This window comes from Tiliqua scincoides, chromosome 2 (assembly GCF_035046505.1).
Source record: "Tiliqua scincoides isolate rTilSci1 chromosome 2, rTilSci1.hap2, whole genome shotgun sequence".
Lineage (NCBI taxonomy): Eukaryota > Metazoa > Chordata > Lepidosauria > Squamata > Scincidae > Tiliqua > Tiliqua scincoides.
The window spans coordinates 95,508,154-95,525,664 of NC_089822.1; the positions used below are offsets into that span (position 1 = coordinate 95,508,154).

At 44.8% G+C, this 17,511-nt stretch overlaps 2 protein-coding genes across 3 annotated transcripts in view; one reads left to right on the forward strand and one right to left on the reverse strand.

Moving 5' to 3' along the window:
• Positions 1–8,845: 8,845 nt before the first annotated feature.
• Positions 8,846–13,947, forward strand: LOC136638589 (purpurin). The gene is made up of 5 exons (XM_066612626.1): positions 8,846–8,965; positions 9,335–9,471; positions 11,396–11,508; positions 11,781–11,993; positions 13,937–13,947. Exons 1-5 carry the CDS (start codon positions 8,846–8,848, stop codon positions 13,945–13,947), a joined length of 594 nt encoding a protein of 197 aa, XP_066468723.1.
• The window catches only part of IDUA (alpha-L-iduronidase), a 58,755-nt gene continuing 54,838 nt past the window's right edge, over positions 13,595–17,511 (reverse strand). For both annotated transcript variants that reach the window (XM_066617848.1, XM_066617849.1), the window contains exon 14: positions 13,595–17,425. In XM_066617848.1, coding sequence (XP_066473945.1) covers positions 17,328–17,425 — 98 coding nt within the window. In that variant the 3' untranslated portion in view covers positions 13,595–17,327. The remainder of the gene's footprint in view (positions 17,426–17,511) is intronic.

Consider the following 17,511-nt stretch of genomic DNA (forward strand, 5'->3'; position numbering starts at 1 on the left):
AAAAGGGACAGGGGTGGTCTCTGGGGTCAGCCAGACTGGGCACTGGGCAAGAGGTGACACCCACCAGAGGGCCTATCCAACCAGACCAATCACCTTAGCCCCTCAACACTAGTGATATCAGTGGCACAAGTCAGCAGAGAAACTCATGCCACTACTCATCTGACATGCTACCTACAAAAGGGAGCATCCACTGGAAGCTCCTTGGTCATCGTGGGACCTCTGGGGGATTTTCCCTTTGAACTGGGAAGGAAGAGCTGCTGCCCTATGTGAGCACTAGTCAGTTTGGGGGGAGTGAAAGGCTTAGCAATGCCCCAGGGTTTTGGGCAATGGTTCCAGCCTTGGTTTGTGAAGTCAGGGCATGCACTACCAAATTACAATGCCTCTGCCATTATTCTTTTAATGTTTTCTAAAAATATATGGTCAATCTCCAGCCTAAGGAGATTGGCTAACATTGAGCCGAATTACCATTTGGGCTGCACCATGTCCACAGCAAAGCTACAGGACTGCAACACATTTGTTCCAATGAAACAAGAAAAACATCAAGTTTTTCACTCCATTTGTGAGAAAAAACTACATTTACACTTGCTGTTCCTGTGCCCCCTTTCCTCCAAATACACTTGGCAAAACAATAGCTTGTTATATTCTATGACCGGACACAATGAAAATTGGCTCCTTTCAAACCAGGAATGGAATGAAACTACGATGAATGGAAACAAATGCTACTAAGCTAGGTTTTGCCCTCCATTCACAACCTTTATGGATTCTTCTTATTTGGGGAGCTCTGTCTATAAATAAAATGTTATGGGCATAGTTTGTCCATAGTGTGGTTTGTTGTCATGAGTACTGCTACTAGAAACAGCATCCTAATTAAGGACTATCTTATGATTGGTGAATTGCAGATGATTCTGTGAGTTATGGATTTGCAGCCCAATCCTATCGTTTTCTCTGCCATAGCATGTAGCTGGGTCAAAACAGGCTATGCTGCATGCTTTAGTGGGGGGGGGGGGGAGGAGAAGCAATTGAGAGGCTTGAGAGGTGAAAGGGGAAATATTTTCCTTTACCCCGCTTTGTAAGCCCCTTGATTACAGTGGGTCTCCTTGGATCTGGGCCAGCTCCTTAGCTGGGGCAAGTCCAAAAAGACAAAGGGGGTGTGTTGGCTCGTTTTGGAGTGGATGGCATCCAGCCCAAGTCTCTCACACCACGTATCACCCCCTCCTGCCTTGTCACACCCCTGGTCTTCCCCCAGTCTGCCCTGATCCTCCCACCCCCTGTCCTGTACTGCCAACCCCACTGACTTACCAGCATTAGTGGAGTTCCTTTTTGCTGCCAGGATGCAAGGAATCCTCCCTGCCAACTGCAGTGGTGCAGAGTTTAGAAGGCATTTTACAATGTTGTGCAACAATGTTTTACAATGTTGTAAAATTGTAGCACCCACTAGGTTTGGGCCATTAATCAATCAAGATTTCTTCATCAGTACTGTGCAATTACATTGCCATCTTCTTGTTGTAACTTTCAGACTATTTTCCTTGAGTGGTTACCAACAATTTTACCACATTTTGACGTACATCTGCACCTCATGTGTGGTAAAATTCACTTTACCACATGGTGGGATGACATGGAGAGCCCTGGAGTAGTTTGCTTCTAAAGGCTCCTGTTTGCAGGAGCAAACTGTTTGCTCCTGTGTGTTATCCTGCCAAGTGATAAGAATGTATCACTTGTCTCCTTCCCTGGATTTCTGATACAGGTATAGAAACACGTGGAGGTTCTCCTCATCACTTGATAAATGGCCATCTGTTTTCACAAACTGTCAAAATAATGGGGGGTTTCAGAAATATTGGGGGGTGGATAAAGGTGCCTCTGTGGCAGAACAAAGTCACAAAGGCAGCTTTTCTTCTTATGTGCATTATACCCTTCAGCGGCAGATGCTGTGGCAGCAGACAAAGATCTTGGACTGTGAAAAAAGCTATTGTTAGACTGCCTATAATCTGAATGGGATTAAACGTCATCTATGTCTGTTGGGGTCATTAGCTAATCAGTTCTAATTGAAAAAAGCCAACCAAGTTTGAAGACAACCCTGTATTTGAAGGCTCTCCAAGCTTGACTTAAGAATTTGTTTGGTATTTTGAAATTATATTTCTATATATTACTGGTGGGATCCGTCACTTACAGATATTGCTGATGTTTTTGGCTAAGTGGTGGTCATTACAGTAAGAACATCACATATATCTGCTGTTAATTAATCAAATTCTAGTTGGGGAGAGAGGGAAAGAGATTTTTTTTTTTTTTTTGCTAACTCATTTTTTACTAGGTAAGTGTACATAAAGTGAATTGTGTCCTTTCACAAGTAGGCCCAGCCTTCACTGCCTCTCAAACAATACTTGTATTGCTCATTTATTATTTTAAAATAGGAAAGGCAAGTGGTGGTATGGGCTGAATTTGATGCCCAAGGCTTTTTCTACCCTGTTTATTCCAGGGATCCCTCTGCCATTAGTCTGCACCTGAGCTGTCGCTATCCATGAAAGGATATGGCAAAAGTTCTAATCTCTCCCCACTGTGTAAACATTGTATAAAGAGTTCTTCTATTGTGCATCTCAGTTGCAAGATTCAAAAGTTGAGGGGTACTTCCAGCAGACCAGCAAGAGTGTTTGGGGAAAACCTAGGCTAGAATCCTACTCCCTAACCATTCATTTCTGTGTCAAGGGAATTTTTGGTATGGCAGGATGTCCAATCATGTGATCCTCCATCTGTAGCCTGTAGTGGTACATCCTTAGTAGCACTGAGGTTTTGCCTCCACAATGAGGACTAGGCACATGTCTCTGCTTGTGTGGGAGTGAGTCCATTCGTGGTCCTTCAGTCCTTGTTCAATTCTCAGTGCGGTTCTTATGTAAAAGGAGTCACCATCCAGAATTTTAAAGTAGCATTTAAAGAGTCCTGGTCTGCATTCACAAAGAACACCTGCCAAACCAAATACAGTCGCTGAAGGAGAAGGGGAGATGATTATGGCCTGCAACCAGTCCGAGTTGACTGATGGGTCAGGAGGAATCATTCCTGAGTCTTAGGCAATATTTTGGGCAGCCGCCTAAACTAAGAGAGCTTGTTATTTTGACACTGTGACTGGGATGGATGAAGTAGTTGAGTGTTTTTCTTTTCCCCAGGGTTGTACTGTTGATCTCCAGAGTCATGACCTTTAATGACAATCTCATGGATTAACCCTCAGGGTAGATATTTGAACCCTGTGAACCCAGCAAAGCACATTTTTCTGTATTCCAGTGCAGTGATCCCATTATGCAAAACACAGAGGCAGAGTTTCCAACCCTATGGGATGAGATGGAGAAACAGGACAGAATGGCCTATATGTAAAACTGTGTTTTATGGTGATAACGAAATAAAAACACATAAAACCACTTTCTGTATTTCTCATTTTTGCAAAAAAAACAACACTTTTCTAACACTTCTTCAAATTGGTCACTGTAGGCTGGTTGGGCTGGACAGGATGAACGGGTAATGACTGTGGCTGCATCTGCTGACTCTGTACCACCTATACCATCTACCTAGTACACTTTTAAAGCGATTATAATTTATAATTATAATTTATAAAAATGCAGCCTTGGAATAAAAACACATAACATTGCTTTCTGTACTTTTCCTCCTTGGGGGGAAAAAAATGAAATCTTCAAAATAATAAAAACATTTAAAAACGCCTCTACCTATAGGGCATATCTATATGGCAGATTTAGGACTCAATCCTATCTCCTGCCAGTCCATAAGATCAGTAGCAGAGCCAGAGAGGGAGCAGAGCTATGTGCCGCATAGCTCCGAAACTCATTGTGTAAGCTGCCCCTTCCCCTTGCTCTCAGAGCCTGTGGGGACAAAAGCAATGTGGAAGAGATACCTGCAGCTCAACGTGGAAAGGTTTAAAAAGCTGCACCTGCCCAAATTCCCTCTTCTATACAATGGTTAAAGGTATAGGCACTCTGTCCTCCATTGGATCTGGTCACCCTGTGGTCACCCTCCATGCTTCCTGTATGTTGATCTTAATTGTTGCTGACATTCCCATTATCAGGCTTTCAAAGTAATTATACTAGAAATAATGAACTATGGCTGCAACCCTATGTGCACTGACCTGGGAATAAACCCCAGTTAATATAGTAATGCTTCTGAATAAACATGCATAGAATTGCACTGTAATGTTGCTGCTTTAATTATTATTGTGCTGTTGATGTATTTTGGACTTTTCAAAGAAGATAGGTGCATGCTTTGCAGAGTAAACAATATAAACGTTATCACTGTGGCAAACAATGACATGAGGGTTTGAACCATTGAGTGAGGATATAGCCATACCAAAAAAAAATCCTTGTTTTACAACCATTATTGCCTTTTGGCCCAATCCTATTGGTGCCATAAGCCTCTGGATCTAAAGCTCCACCAATGTAAGGTGCCTTCTCAGCATCACAAAAGGTGACACTCTGGAGTGTACAGCCTGACCATCATCACAAGCGGTGAGTAGCAGGCTCCATGTGCCAGCAGACTTTGGATGCCTGCCAGAGCAGGTAAGTATGAAGAGGGGGTGGGCAGAACAGGATGGGGTGGACAAAATGGGCAGTGATGGGGACAGAGAAGAGAGTGGATTGAGACCAGGAAGGGTGGGCTTGGTGGCAGCAGTGTCTACCAAATTCCAACCCCCTTCCTGGCCTTGATCTCCTGACCTGGGTCCACACAAACTTGTAGCACCTATAGAACTGGCGCAGGTCCAAGTGGACACTGTAGCCTGGCACGGGAACCTTACCCCAAAGAGAATTCTGGAGGCCTAAACTCCCAAGAAGGATTTGGCTGGTGCCACACTGGCACCTCTGCATCACTGCACAGGGAGTTAGTTCAGATTGGGCTGTTTGTCAGTAAAAAAAATATTCTGGCCAGGCAAGCCATCTAGAAAACACTTCACGGTTGTTGGAGGAAGGCTGGGACACAAATTTTCTGTAAGATGCATGTGTACTGTATTTTACTGTTGGTCATCTTAGGAGGCCTGAGTTTCTAATAGCAGGCCATGTTTCTGCCTTGACACGTGTTTCAGAAAACATGGAGGACTGAACATGTCAAAGGTGCCTCAGCTGCACAAGCTTGCTGGCTGGGATCCTTTCTTAGATTACCTATAAAGCTGTGTGTGTTTGAGAATAGTAGGCAGACATTCCAGCATGAGGATTATTGCCGGTAATGGTTTTTACATAATAGATTATCCACAGTTAAGCATCTTATTCAGGCCCAAGAGAGAAAACAGCCAATTAGTGCCCCTCCAGGCGCATTATTTAAAGGTAGCTGATGTAGAGTCATCAATAGTCGGACCTCTTCAGAGCAAGAAGACTACATTGCTGGGATTAAATTCCAGGAGCATCAACAAGAACCTACCATCCAGGAGCACCAGCCGGACCTACCATCAGGTAGGTCTCCCATTAATGATAGAAAACAAAACTTCCCTGTAATTTTATTCCTGCTTTATTGTGAATGTCTAGTCAATTTCATCTACTTTGATGTCTCAGAGCCCAAACCTATCCAACTTTACAGCACCAGTGCAACCTCAATGCAGCCCAGAGGTAAGAGAACAAATGTTACCATATCTTGAGGAGACCTCTGTGACTGCCTCCCCCATCACAGGAAGCAGTGTATACCCCATTGGCACAACAGCACTGGCAATGGAAAATTGGATAGGATTGGGTCCTGAGTTACTTAGACACCTCAGAGAGGTCTCAGACTTCTTCAGCATCTCTTGGCCCAATTTTTAATGTGATCGTTGTGCTAAACAGGCCCAGCTGCAGTGCGGGTTGTGTGTTCTGGGACACAGATGTTATGAATTGCTTTTGATGGTCTTCCTAAAGCTTAGGAATACAGTAGAGGGGATTCCCAGAGCTAGGTGGTGTCTAGAAGATACCAGTTGACAGGTTAGACCTTGTACCTACCTGCAGGGCTGGGGGAAATACTATTTGCAATGTGACTACAGTATTTCCACACTGCTCCTGCTGACATCTGAAGGATGGTGATGGGGCCCATGATGTGGTTGCAGCTCTCCTATCTGCATCCTGAACCTGCAGAGTCCAAGAAAATGTCACCATTTAATTCTGCTAATTATGTTTACTGCCCCTTAGCAATGCCATCTCAATCCTTTGGAAGAATTCCAGGCAAGAGAACTCAATTTTATATCTGAACCAATGCTAAATTGTTTACATTATTTGACTCTGGACTACTACAGAAATGGGTTTACTGTAAGCTTTGGAAATGGTTAGTCTGCTAGCTTAACCCCCCCAGTTACAGTTAATACCCTGGCTTGATGCCACATGGTGTCTGTCCTTTCTGGTAACCTTAAGTGAGATCTAGACACGTAGCAGCTGACTTCTGCGGGCAGTTGATCGCTTTGTTGACTCAAGGACAATGGAGCTAGAACAGATGCCAATGCACGTCTGCTCCCTAGCTGCCAGGGCAGTCTCCAGAAGGTGGAAGCATAAGGCATTTGCTAGACACAAACCAAGTTAGTAATGGCACTAGAAGAAAATATTGAGGAAGCCAAGAAGAGGAAAAGTGCATTTCTGGGGGGTGGGGGGCGTCCCACACATCAGGTTTCCAAAAGAGAAATAATGGTCTATTCTATTCCATATTAATGGTCCCATCCTGAACATATTTCATCTGAAGAATAAATGTCCTGATGACCTATTATTATGCAATTCCAGAAACCAGTTAACAACACCCTCAAAGCGAGGGATTTGGAGAGTCTCTTTTCTGTGGCCAACTGGCAATGTTATTTAGGCATTCATCACACTGTCCTGCAAAAAGATCTTGCCACACATTAAAAAATGTTTGTTTGGAGGTGGAACTTTTCTTCAAGTGACCACGGGGGGGGGGGGGTCCAAGAATGGTGTGGGGGACACAAGCTACTTATTTGATTATTTTTACCATGTCTTTCCCCATTGTTACAAGGCTAGTAACAATAATTTAAAACCATAAAATGCAATTTTTAAAAAGCTACTTGCCTGTTACCTCTCTGGCATTGTCTATGAGTAGGGCTGGCCCAAGACCTATTGATGCATGCGGCAGCATGCCAAATGCAATCCCCCCACTCAATGGTGTGCTAGGGTATGATCCTCCCACTCTCCAGTGCTTTAGCTCAGCCTTTCTCAACCTTTGGTTCTTGCTGTATCACTTTGCTTGGTCCAGTTATTGGAAGTACCACCGAAAGTATCTGGTGATGATGTAAGTGCCGGTAACTTCCAGATTGTTAGGCCAATGCAACAAACACTGGTAAGAGGCTCAGGGCAGACAGAAGGGTTTTTTTGAGCACATAAAAAGCATCTGCTGGAGCTCTGCCCATCAAGCCGAACCTCCTAAGGCTGCTTGTCACATTGCATTGCTGGTCTTGTTGCCAGGTGGTGGCAGTCTGGGGGTTCCATGTATATTACCAGATACAACCTCAAGTACCACCAGTGGTACTTCTCAACTACTGGTTGAGAAATGTTGCTCTAGCTCAGGGGTGTCCAAAGTTTTTGGCAGGAGGGCCACATCATCTCTCCAACACTGTGTTGGGGGCCAGGGAAAGAAAGAATTAATTTACATTTCAAATTTGAATAAATTTACATAAATGAATATATTAAAGATGAACTTATATATATGAATGAAGGTCTTGCACTAGCTCAAGGCCTATAAAAGGCCTTGCACAAAGCAAGGCTGGCCTTTCCTTTGCTGCCACTACTGCGTCACAGACATGAAACAGCAAGCAGTGGAGGAAGCCCTCATCCCACAGCTCATGCAAGAGGTCAAACAGTTGCCTTCACACTGAGAGCAGTTGTGTCAGGCCAGTGTGGGCTGCAACAAATCTCTGGAGGTACAGAGGCTCATTGGAGCCTGAGGGCCGCATTGAGAGGCCTCAAGGACCGCATGTGGCCCCAGGGCCGGGGTTTGGGCACCCCTGCTCTAGCTCAATGCCCCCCACCACATTTCTTCTTCCTTTCAGTCCCCCTCTTTCTTTCCAATCCAGGGAGTGGAAGGAGAAGGAACAGTAGTGGCAAGTAGGCAGACAGAAATGTGTACCCCACACCAATTTACTTCCTGAGGCAGCTGCTTCAGTTGGCCTCATGGGTAGGCCTGCTCTGCCTATGAGATCAATCAAAGGTCCACCACTGCTGTATTACCACTGAACACTCAAGAAGCACAGAGAAAAATGTGAAGGAATTTGGGGTTTGCATGCCTTTCCTTTACTAGGTTAAGGAGACCCACTGAAGGATCTGAGGGCCCCTCAAATCTTGAAGCTGGTAGCATTGGTTGCAAAGTAATGTGCCCCCAGATAGGATGCAGATGTGAATTTTTACCTGTATGATATTTCATTGACAAGGACATATAGTGCAGAAGGCAACAAGCATTTCCATCCACTCCCTTGTGCTACAATAGCCTACTTCCCACTGAGGTAGTAACTTTACAGTATGTTATTTACTACACCACTTCAAATTGTAGGTGGAGGCTCCCACAGCTTTCTGGACTGGAAAAGGAAGAGGAGGCCAGAGAGGAAGAGGAATACGGGAGGGGAAGAGAGTGTTGGACTAGAACACTGGGGAACAGTAGTGGCAGATGCTGGCATGACATCAAGTGAGGGGGGCAGCATTTCACATGCTGGCTCAGGAGGTCTTGGGCTAGCTCTGCCCTAGTTAAATGGATCTGCTGGAACTTGGGAAGCAGTAACCACCAACAAGAAACATCAGAGAATTAAATGATACATTTATCTATAGAGGCATTTTGTACTTTTTTCTTTTCCTCTGTGCATGTGAGCAAGTTTCGTATGAATGCTAAGCAGCTGTGTTGCTTTTACAGAATGAAATACGCCCAGTACACATTTGTGGTGGTCTTGATCTCAGTGATTGACTATTGCTCAGCGCAGCCCTCGTGTGCAGTGGAATCTTTCACTGTGAAGGACAACTTTGACCCTGAGAGGGTAACTATGAACACTGTCTAATATGTCTAAACATGCAAAGGAAGCTGATGCAGGCAAAGCCAGCGGCGTGGTTGCAAATCTCCCGCTGTCATGCCAAAGCGTCCAGGAAATCTTCACTATTTGATTCTGCTGATTGTGTAAATTCACCCTCAGCAGCTCCACATCACCCTTTCGAAGGATTCCAAGAGATAATACTAGATCTTACACCTGAACTGGTGGCTAATTGCTTAGGATTTGGATCTGAATTATACGCGTACCTAAATTTTAGATGACCAGCCTTCTGGCATAGCCCCATGGTTCCAATTATGCAGCTTTGATGCTGGGTGGTACTGTTCTGCCTCATAATCTTAAATGTCCTCTGCTTTCTAGTATGCAGGCAAATGGTATGCCCTGGCAAAGAAAGACCCAGAAGGCCTGTTTCTACAAGACAATATCTCAGCTGAATACACTATTGAGGAGGATGGCACTATGACTGCATCTTCAAAAGGCAGGGTGAAGCTTTTTGGGTAAGTCATGAGAAAACTGTAAGTAGGCAATTATAGCTTCCAGCACCACTGGGTCATGTGACATGGTATCCTGTTCCTATGATCAAGATGACTGGTGTAGATTGCTGTGACAAGTACTGAGCTGTAGGGGGGTTTTGGTCCCTTTTTGAGAGAAATTTTGCCCCCTGCAAAACATGTGCTCCCATTTCAGCAGTTGAGGGGGCATGCACAATGTAGCAAAGGTGTTCAGCCATCTGGTTTGGCTTTGTGACATTACCTAATGGCCAAATCTGATTGGCTATATGACATCATCAGGAAGTCTATTCAGAGTGAGGGAAATGCTTCTTGCCCTCCTTTTGATTTTACTGCCTGATGACAGAATGTCATCACCATGCTTATATGGTTCCTGATTTGCTGGGTCATATCAGAATGAAGTCCCTATTTTTTTTAAAAGCACTGAAGCTGTAGATTGGGGAAGCAAGCAGGGGCCAACAGTGCATGGAAAAGTTAGTGTAGAGAAGTTCATGAAACTTTTCTTCCCCAACCATTCTTTTGCCCTGAACACTTTCATGGTGCTGCTGTCCTACTACGCTGTGCCATTTCAGGTTGCAGATGGGGGTATCAAAATACCTGAATGTCTCTGCCAAAATAACCAAAATGTGTGAAAGACAGCATGTCAAATTGCTGTTCATCTTTTGCCTCTAAGTCAGTGTTTTTCAAACTGTGGGCTGGGAGCCAATTTCAACAACAACAACAGTATTTATATACCGCTTTTCAACAAAAAGTTCACAAAGCGGTTTACAGAGAAAATCAAATATCTAATGGCTCCCTGTCCCAAAAGGGCTCACAATCTAAAAAGATGCAACACCAGCAGACAGCCACTAGAAATGTCACTGCTGGGGTGAGGTGGGCCAGTTACTCTCCCCCTGCTAAATAAAAGAGGAGCACCCACTTGAAAAAGTGCCTCTTACCCACTTGAAAAAGTGCCAATTTCAGGTGGGTTGTGTAGCACCTAGCTCAGCCATAATTAAAAATACAGAGTTGAAAATACAGGGTACAGAGCTGCTGGGCAGAGTGGGTTCCTGGTGGGAGAAAGGCTTTGTCCTGAATATGTGGGAAGATGGGACAGTGAAAAGGGGAGAGGGCTCTGCGGTTGGAGAAGAATCCAAGTCTGCATTCTGCTTTGACTTCCAAGATGGAATGTCTGAATTCCAAGCTATGCAAAATAACAGCATGAGTGTGCTGTGTAACAGGAAAGTTAGCTGGTCACAGCTTAGGTTTGAAGCTGAAAGTGATGACATCATTTCCAGGTTAATGACATCACTTCCAGTGGGTCCCAACAGATTGTCATTCTAAAAAGTGGGTCCTGGTGCTAAAAAGTTTGAGAACCATTGCTCTAAGCAATTGGGACTGGAGAGGAGTGGAGTGATGGTGGCTAGAGAAAAGCCCTGTCATTCTTTGGTAGATATAGTGTATCTGTACAGGATCAGAACCTTTTGAGAGCAGGATTTCAGGGGTTGCAGTCAGTAAAGATCATGTAGCAGGAAAAGAAAGTAAATTGTGCAGTAGGTCAGAGGATTAGGCCAAAGCACGTTGCTTAGGGGGCTTGGTTGGTTTCAAAGTAGGCAGGCCAGCCCTCCTTCTCCAAGCAAGCTGGGCTGGAGTGTATGTGAGAGACAAGTAGCAAGGGGGTTGACTGTGGGACTAGAGAGCCATGGCAGTGCAGAAGCAGATGAGTCAAGCTGAATATGGGATCTGGGGGCCACAGCCAGGGTGCCGGTGCATGAAAGAATTGGTTTTACCTGATAAAATGGTCTGGGGTTTGTCAGATTTTGTGCATAAGAAATCTTAAAACTCAAAGAGGATTCAGGCAGAGCTTCCAAAAGGCAAAACAGCAGCAAACTACCTCTGTACTGAAGTTCATCTTCCTGTCTTCCTGCTTCAGATTCTGGGTGATCTGCGCAGACATGGCTGCCCAATATTCAGTACCTGACCCTACCACCCCAGCAAAGATGTTCATGAACTACCAAGGCCTGGCAAGCTATTTGTCAAGTGGAGGTAAGCAAGCTATTCTGCATTATTTGTGACTGACGATGTGGAGAAAAAAAATGTGGACTCTTTTAACCTGTTGGTTTGTTGGTGGTGGAATGTTGGTGGGTTGTATATTTCTGAAATCATGCCCAATTGGGGGAGAGAGGGGGGGGATGAAAACAAGATGTAAAATGCTTCATTTTACACTGCACATGGGTCCATCCTTGCTTTCTAAAACATCATGTGGTTTCCAATGTCAGAACTCTTCCCCTCAGTTTGAACTCCTTGTATGATTTCAGGTGACAACTACTGGGTGATTGACACCGATTACGATAACTATGCCATCACCTATGCCTGCCGCAGTTTGAAAGAGGACGGATCCTGTGATGATGGCTACTCCCTGATTTTCTCTCGCAATCCTCGCGGTCTTCCCCCAGCCATTCAGCGCGTTGTGCGCCAAAAGCAGGAAGAAATCTGCATGTCTGGACAATTTCAGCCTGTACTACAGTCAGGTATGTTGAAACATTGGTTTGCCCCTTTCTTGAGTGGGGAACATTCAAGGCAACTTCGGTAGGTTCACTAGACATAAATTCTCTCATGTGGATAGCTGACTTACAAGAGTGAGAGTCCTGACCTAAAGGAGTCTCATGTTCCCTGTTCAGTGACCTACAGAGGCCTCACATGGAGGTCATCAGTGGGTACAACAGGACTGGATAAGGGATATAAAAAAGAATAACCCTTTGCAAGAGGAAGCATCCATTTGAAACTCTACTGAGGGCGGTTTGGAGCAGGGAGGCTGCTCCAAAAATTGGTGAATGGCTAAGCATCTCCCTCCCTTGCTGCTTCTCCATTCATAACTGCCCCCCCCCCCGAAACTGCTTTTCCTATCGCTATTTTCTGAAGGACTGTTGTGCTGCCATTACATGTGTTTGGGCCTAATCCTAATGGCCCACTGCGCCACCAGAACTTGTGGGAGCACAGCTTGCTTTATGGCTGTCACAAAAGGCACAGGAGTTGGATGGGAGATGGGGGTGGGCAGAATGGGGCGAGAGAGAAACGGAGAGGAAACTGAGGTGGGGAGGGGGCAGATTGAGACTTGGATGGGGCAGTATTGGTGGCAGCAGTGCCACCACTATCCAAGCAAATTACTTTGCCAGCAAAAGTTGCTGGCACAGGTCCAACACACCCATTGGAGCAACAGAGGCTTGCCCTGGGACAAGGAAACAAATGTCCCCTTACCTCAGGGAGGCCTCTGGAATCCAAAACCCCCTCATGGGATGCTGCACATACCATGTTGGTGTGGCTGCATTAGCATAGGGGGAGTTAGGTAGGATTGGGCTCCCCAGGTGTTTTGTGAAGTTTGGCCCTCAGACCTAGGAGAGAAAGGGCCTTATCCGATCCAATTTTCCAGTGCCGGTGCAGCCGTGCCAATGGGGCATGCACTGCATCTCATGGTGGGGCAGCAGTCACAGGAGCCTCCTTAAGGTATGGGAGCATTTGTTCCCTTACCTTGAGGCTGCATTGCACCTGTGCTGGAAAATTGGATAGGACTGGGCCCAAAATCACCTCATGGCCTTTTGGCTCTCCGCAGTGCAATGCTGAAGCTGAAAGACCCCAGCACTGCCTGAACACAAACGTGTTAGCCCCAAACATTTGTATGCCTGGGTGGTTTGACTACAGGAGCTTGAATGCAACCCACAGTAGCGTCCTGTGTTATCCTAATGGTGGCAGTTCCTATCACATTCGGCTTTGCACTGGGTTCATTCTGATAACTGAGTTTGCATTTTGAGAGCAGAACTTCTTATGCTGGGCCAAATCAAGGGCCATTCTTTCCCAGCACTGTGGCTCTGTAACTAAATACACTGGGAAGGTCACAAATGACACAAGAGGGAGATAGCCACCCTGCGCTGCTTGCCCTTAGCATCCTGCACAGAGATATTCAGCTTCTGAATATTGTGGCTGCAACTACCGTCATGGCTGTTAGCCACTTGTATCTTTTCTTTTTCAGGCCCTCTGAGGCAAAGTGATTTAGAAATACGAATAATAATATCCCCATTGTTTTGTCTAAACTTCTTAAAAATCTGTCTCAGGTAGAGGTCACTGCTGCAGTGGATTTTTTATTTAAAATTTTTATTATCAAGTCTTCACAAGGTGGCTGGCATCACAAAAGTAAAATAAAGCACAATGCCCAGAAGCAAAAAAAACAACAACAAAAAACTACACACACAGTAATACTAAACTGTGTTACATGTGGTAATGTATGTATAGAACACATCATAGTTCCAAGTTGTACTTTGTCAGTCATAAATCTACCACCAGTCCCTAAATGATCCTCAAATTCTGTACTTTGAAAGAGAGGAACTTCTATGTCTTCACACTTTATCACAATGCAAAATGTTCTGACTGAAAGCCAGGTGCAACAACTAATATGTGCTTCTTTTACTTGTTTCCTCAGGGGCCTGCTAAACAAAAACTCCTCCAGTCCTGAGTTAGAGCACAGAGGCTTGAGCTCTGCATCTTGAAATTATCTTTCACATATAGTTCAGATTAGAACTTTTTCTCAGAAATGTTTGAGGGTTGGGTTGTTGTTTTGATTTTATTGTCATTTTGCATTTGGTTGCAACACATAATATTGCTTGTTTGAACTCGACGAACTTGATTAATGTGATATTTGTCAATAAATGTTTTTAAGTAATCTTTTAAGAAGCTTCCCTGGGCTATGTTGACATAAGAAAAGCCAACACATTGGGTATATCTGCAGGAGGTACTCAGGAGCCTTATGCTCCAGTGGTATATACTTCCTCCTCCCACATACAGACCAGGCCATCCATGAGGCCAAATAAAGGGTTACCTCAGGCAGCAGCTTGGCATGGGGTGACTTCTCTAGTCCACCCACTTGCCTCCACTGCTCCTTTTTGGCCTTCTCTCCCTGGATTGGAAAAGAAAGAGGTTGACAGAGAGGAAGAAGAAACATGGAGGGGAGTGCTATGCTACAACATTGGAGAGTGGGGGGAGGAGCAGAGGCTGGCACACCTTTGTATAATGGGGCCAGCATTTGGCTTGGTGCCTCAGGTGGATTTGCTACCTCAGGTGGACTACTTCAGCTGGCCCTGTCTATGTGGAAGGCAGAAGGGAATGTTACAAAGAACACCATATCAGGTTGTGCCCCTCCATCCTCTGGTTCAGGTTACGCTGAATATATCATTATGATGTGCATTTCCCCACATCTGTCAGAAGCAGCCAACAATGACACAGTGAACACACATTATAAGTTGTGTCAGGACATTCTGTCAGGGATGTTGAGCTAGGTGCCCCTTCAAAGTGAACCAAATTCAGTCAAATCATGTGAGGGTATAAGAAAGTTTTTTTGTTTTTTTTTTTTGTGTTAGTAAGGAAGGAATTTCTCTTTTAGAGATAGCTTATCTCTTTGCTTGCATGGGAGAGCTGACCCAACCACATAGGTAGGGACTGATAACATGGGGCCTGCCAGTTGACACCCTGGCATTACAGTGGTGGATGGGTGAAAGAAATCAAATTAACCCCAACCTCATGGAAACTATTCACAGAAAAGTGACTTCTGTGAGGCTACCATGATATTTAAAGGATCCCTGTGAGAGGAACCAATCCACACATGTATGTATATCACTTGACATATGGCTTAATGCAGTGGTTCTCATGCATTTAGCACTGGGCCCACTTTTTAGAATGAGAATCTGTCAGGACTCACCAGAAGTGATGTCATGACTAGAAGTGACATCATCAAGCAGGAAAATTTTTAACAATCCTAAGATGCAATCCCACCTACACTTACCCAGGAGTAAGTCCCATTTACTATCATTGTTAAAATAATATACGTAGTAGTTTGTTAAATGTAGAGGTCTGTAAATTAGTTATGTAAAGGTCTGTAAATTAGTCTGTAAATGAGATAGTTTAGATCATACAAAAATTATTCCTGCGATGGTCGAACAATGACAGTCACTTAATGCAAGCAAATTACCACTTGAGGTTGCAGTCACTGAACAGTGGATATGCATGTATGAACTTGCCCACAAGCGGCCTGAAAAGCAGCGGAGAGGATAGTGGCCCACAACTAAACAGTTCAGGATTTTGGGGTCTGCACCAAATTTGCTCCTCACCTTAACTCTTCCTTGCAGTGATCCAGATACAGGGCACATGCAGGAATGCGGCTGTGTCCACGGTCACAGCCTCATGTTAAAGGGGGTTGCCAGATAAGACGCAGATGGCACTTGCCAGTATAGTGATCAAGGCCAGGGCTGAATCATCACGCTATGGGAACCTCTCACAAAGACTGTTCCCCATTGTCAAGAAGAAAACTCACTCTTTTTAAAACATCTATATTAAAGTAAGCTTTCAAAAATTACACTCAGCATCCAAACTGAACACTTGCATTTCCTAACCAGAATAAGAGGTCTTTTTCCAACTGAAAAAGCCAGTATGTTTTTGAAGTTATTTTTCATGCCCACTTAAAGTAGCCCAATGTCTTCAAGTCAGGGTTGCTGCTTGGTATTTTCCCTAAGCCTCCTGTTTTGCAGCAGGCCATTCTTTCAGTTCCTTCACTTTTTTCCACACATATTCTGTTGCCTCTCCATATTATCAGGTACTGCAAGGTTTGAACTGGTCCCCTTCTGGGTCAGGCACGAACTCCCTTCTCCACCAGAGGAAATGAGGAACAGTTCCCCTGGTCCATTCATTCCACAGCCTCAAGGCCTGAGAGTGTTGGCAAAGGAAGAACTATTGTGGTTTGTAGCCCCATTGGTGTGGACGGAGCTACCTTTCTCCACAGGAGAGGGAATGTCTGAATGGGGTTTATCTTTCCATCTATACTAGGTTTCAACTGCATATGTTGCAGCATGGTACATACCAGCATTTTCAGAAAACACCTGCATTCCCCTACCCCTACATTCTTCATGGGAATAAACATTTACAGATAAACATCATAACTCCACCACACACGCCGTCACTCAGTAGGGCTGAAAAGTTTCACAGAGGTTTTTCTCCTTCCACAAATATTTAGCAATGCTGTATGTGCTTCAGCTGCATTCCTCTCTCAGCAAGGAAGGAAGCTCTTTGCCTTTAAGTTCTAGGTTTTCAAACTATAGGGCAGCTTGCCCGTCTAACCCCCAAGAAACCAGCCAAGAAACCTTCTATGCCTTCAGAACAGGGAGGTGTATGTACAATCTAAAATTCTAGGAAAACAGAGGATCCTGAGGCAAGAAGAACATCTGCCCCCCTGTTCTACCCCACTCATTTCCCTGCACAGCCAAGATGTGGGTTGGGTCAAATGCTCAATGAGAGTCACTCATTGACACACTATATTTATGAGGGTGACCGTCCCACCAAATGCCCTGCCACCCAGGGCTGGCCTAGACATTCTGGCACTTGAGCTGGAAAATTTAAACAATGCACAAAAAGAAAAAAAACCGTAATAAATGTAATAGCTCATTTGCTGCTCTTGAAGGCACCCAAATTATGCAACCCGAGGTGGCCGTCTCACTCTGCCTAAGGGCAGGCTGGGTTCATCATTCCACTCTGCTATGGCAAGAAGGGAGCTTCCTTTGTTCTAAAGTGTGTGTGTGATTTCAAAGGGGGGGACTCAGCGGTGCCGTGTGAGAGTCTTCACTTGTTCACTGGCAGAAGGGTTGGTTGGGCCTAGAGCAGCCTGGAAGACAGAGAACACAGAGAGGCAACTTGGTAGAGGTGAAGAGGATGTTTCTCAAGGAATACAAAAACCCACTTTATGGCTTGAACTTGCATGTTGCAAGATGTTCATCTGTCTTGGGCAGGCTTAAGGCTGCCATGCTTGTCTTGTCCACTTTTGCTTCCTTTTAAAATGCATCATTGTAGTACACTGGCAAAGAAAACAGGCCAGTCCTGTCCCAGTAATCCACAGCACGCACTCTGTAAAATCCTGTGACTGTCATTCCTGTGAAGAAAGTCCAGCATTTGGATTAAAAACTCAGGTGTGCTAGCTCTACACTCAGTTATAATGCACGATGCCGATAAAGCTGT

What these genes read in the sequence shown, in the direction of transcription:
- LOC136638589 (XM_066612626.1), top strand. Translation starts at nt 8,846, where the DNA reads ATGAAATACGCCCAGTACACATTTGTGGTGGTCTTGATCTCAGTGATT. An exon ending in ACAACTTTGACCCTGAGAGG is followed by an intron (nt 8,966 to 9,334) that starts GTAACTATGAAC and finishes TCTGCTTTCTAG; the next exon opens with TATGCAGGCAAATGGTATGC. An exon ending in GGCAGGGTGAAGCTTTTTGG is followed by an intron (nt 9,472 to 11,395) that starts GTAAGTCATGAG and finishes TTCCTGCTTCAG; the next exon opens with ATTCTGGGTGATCTGCGCAG.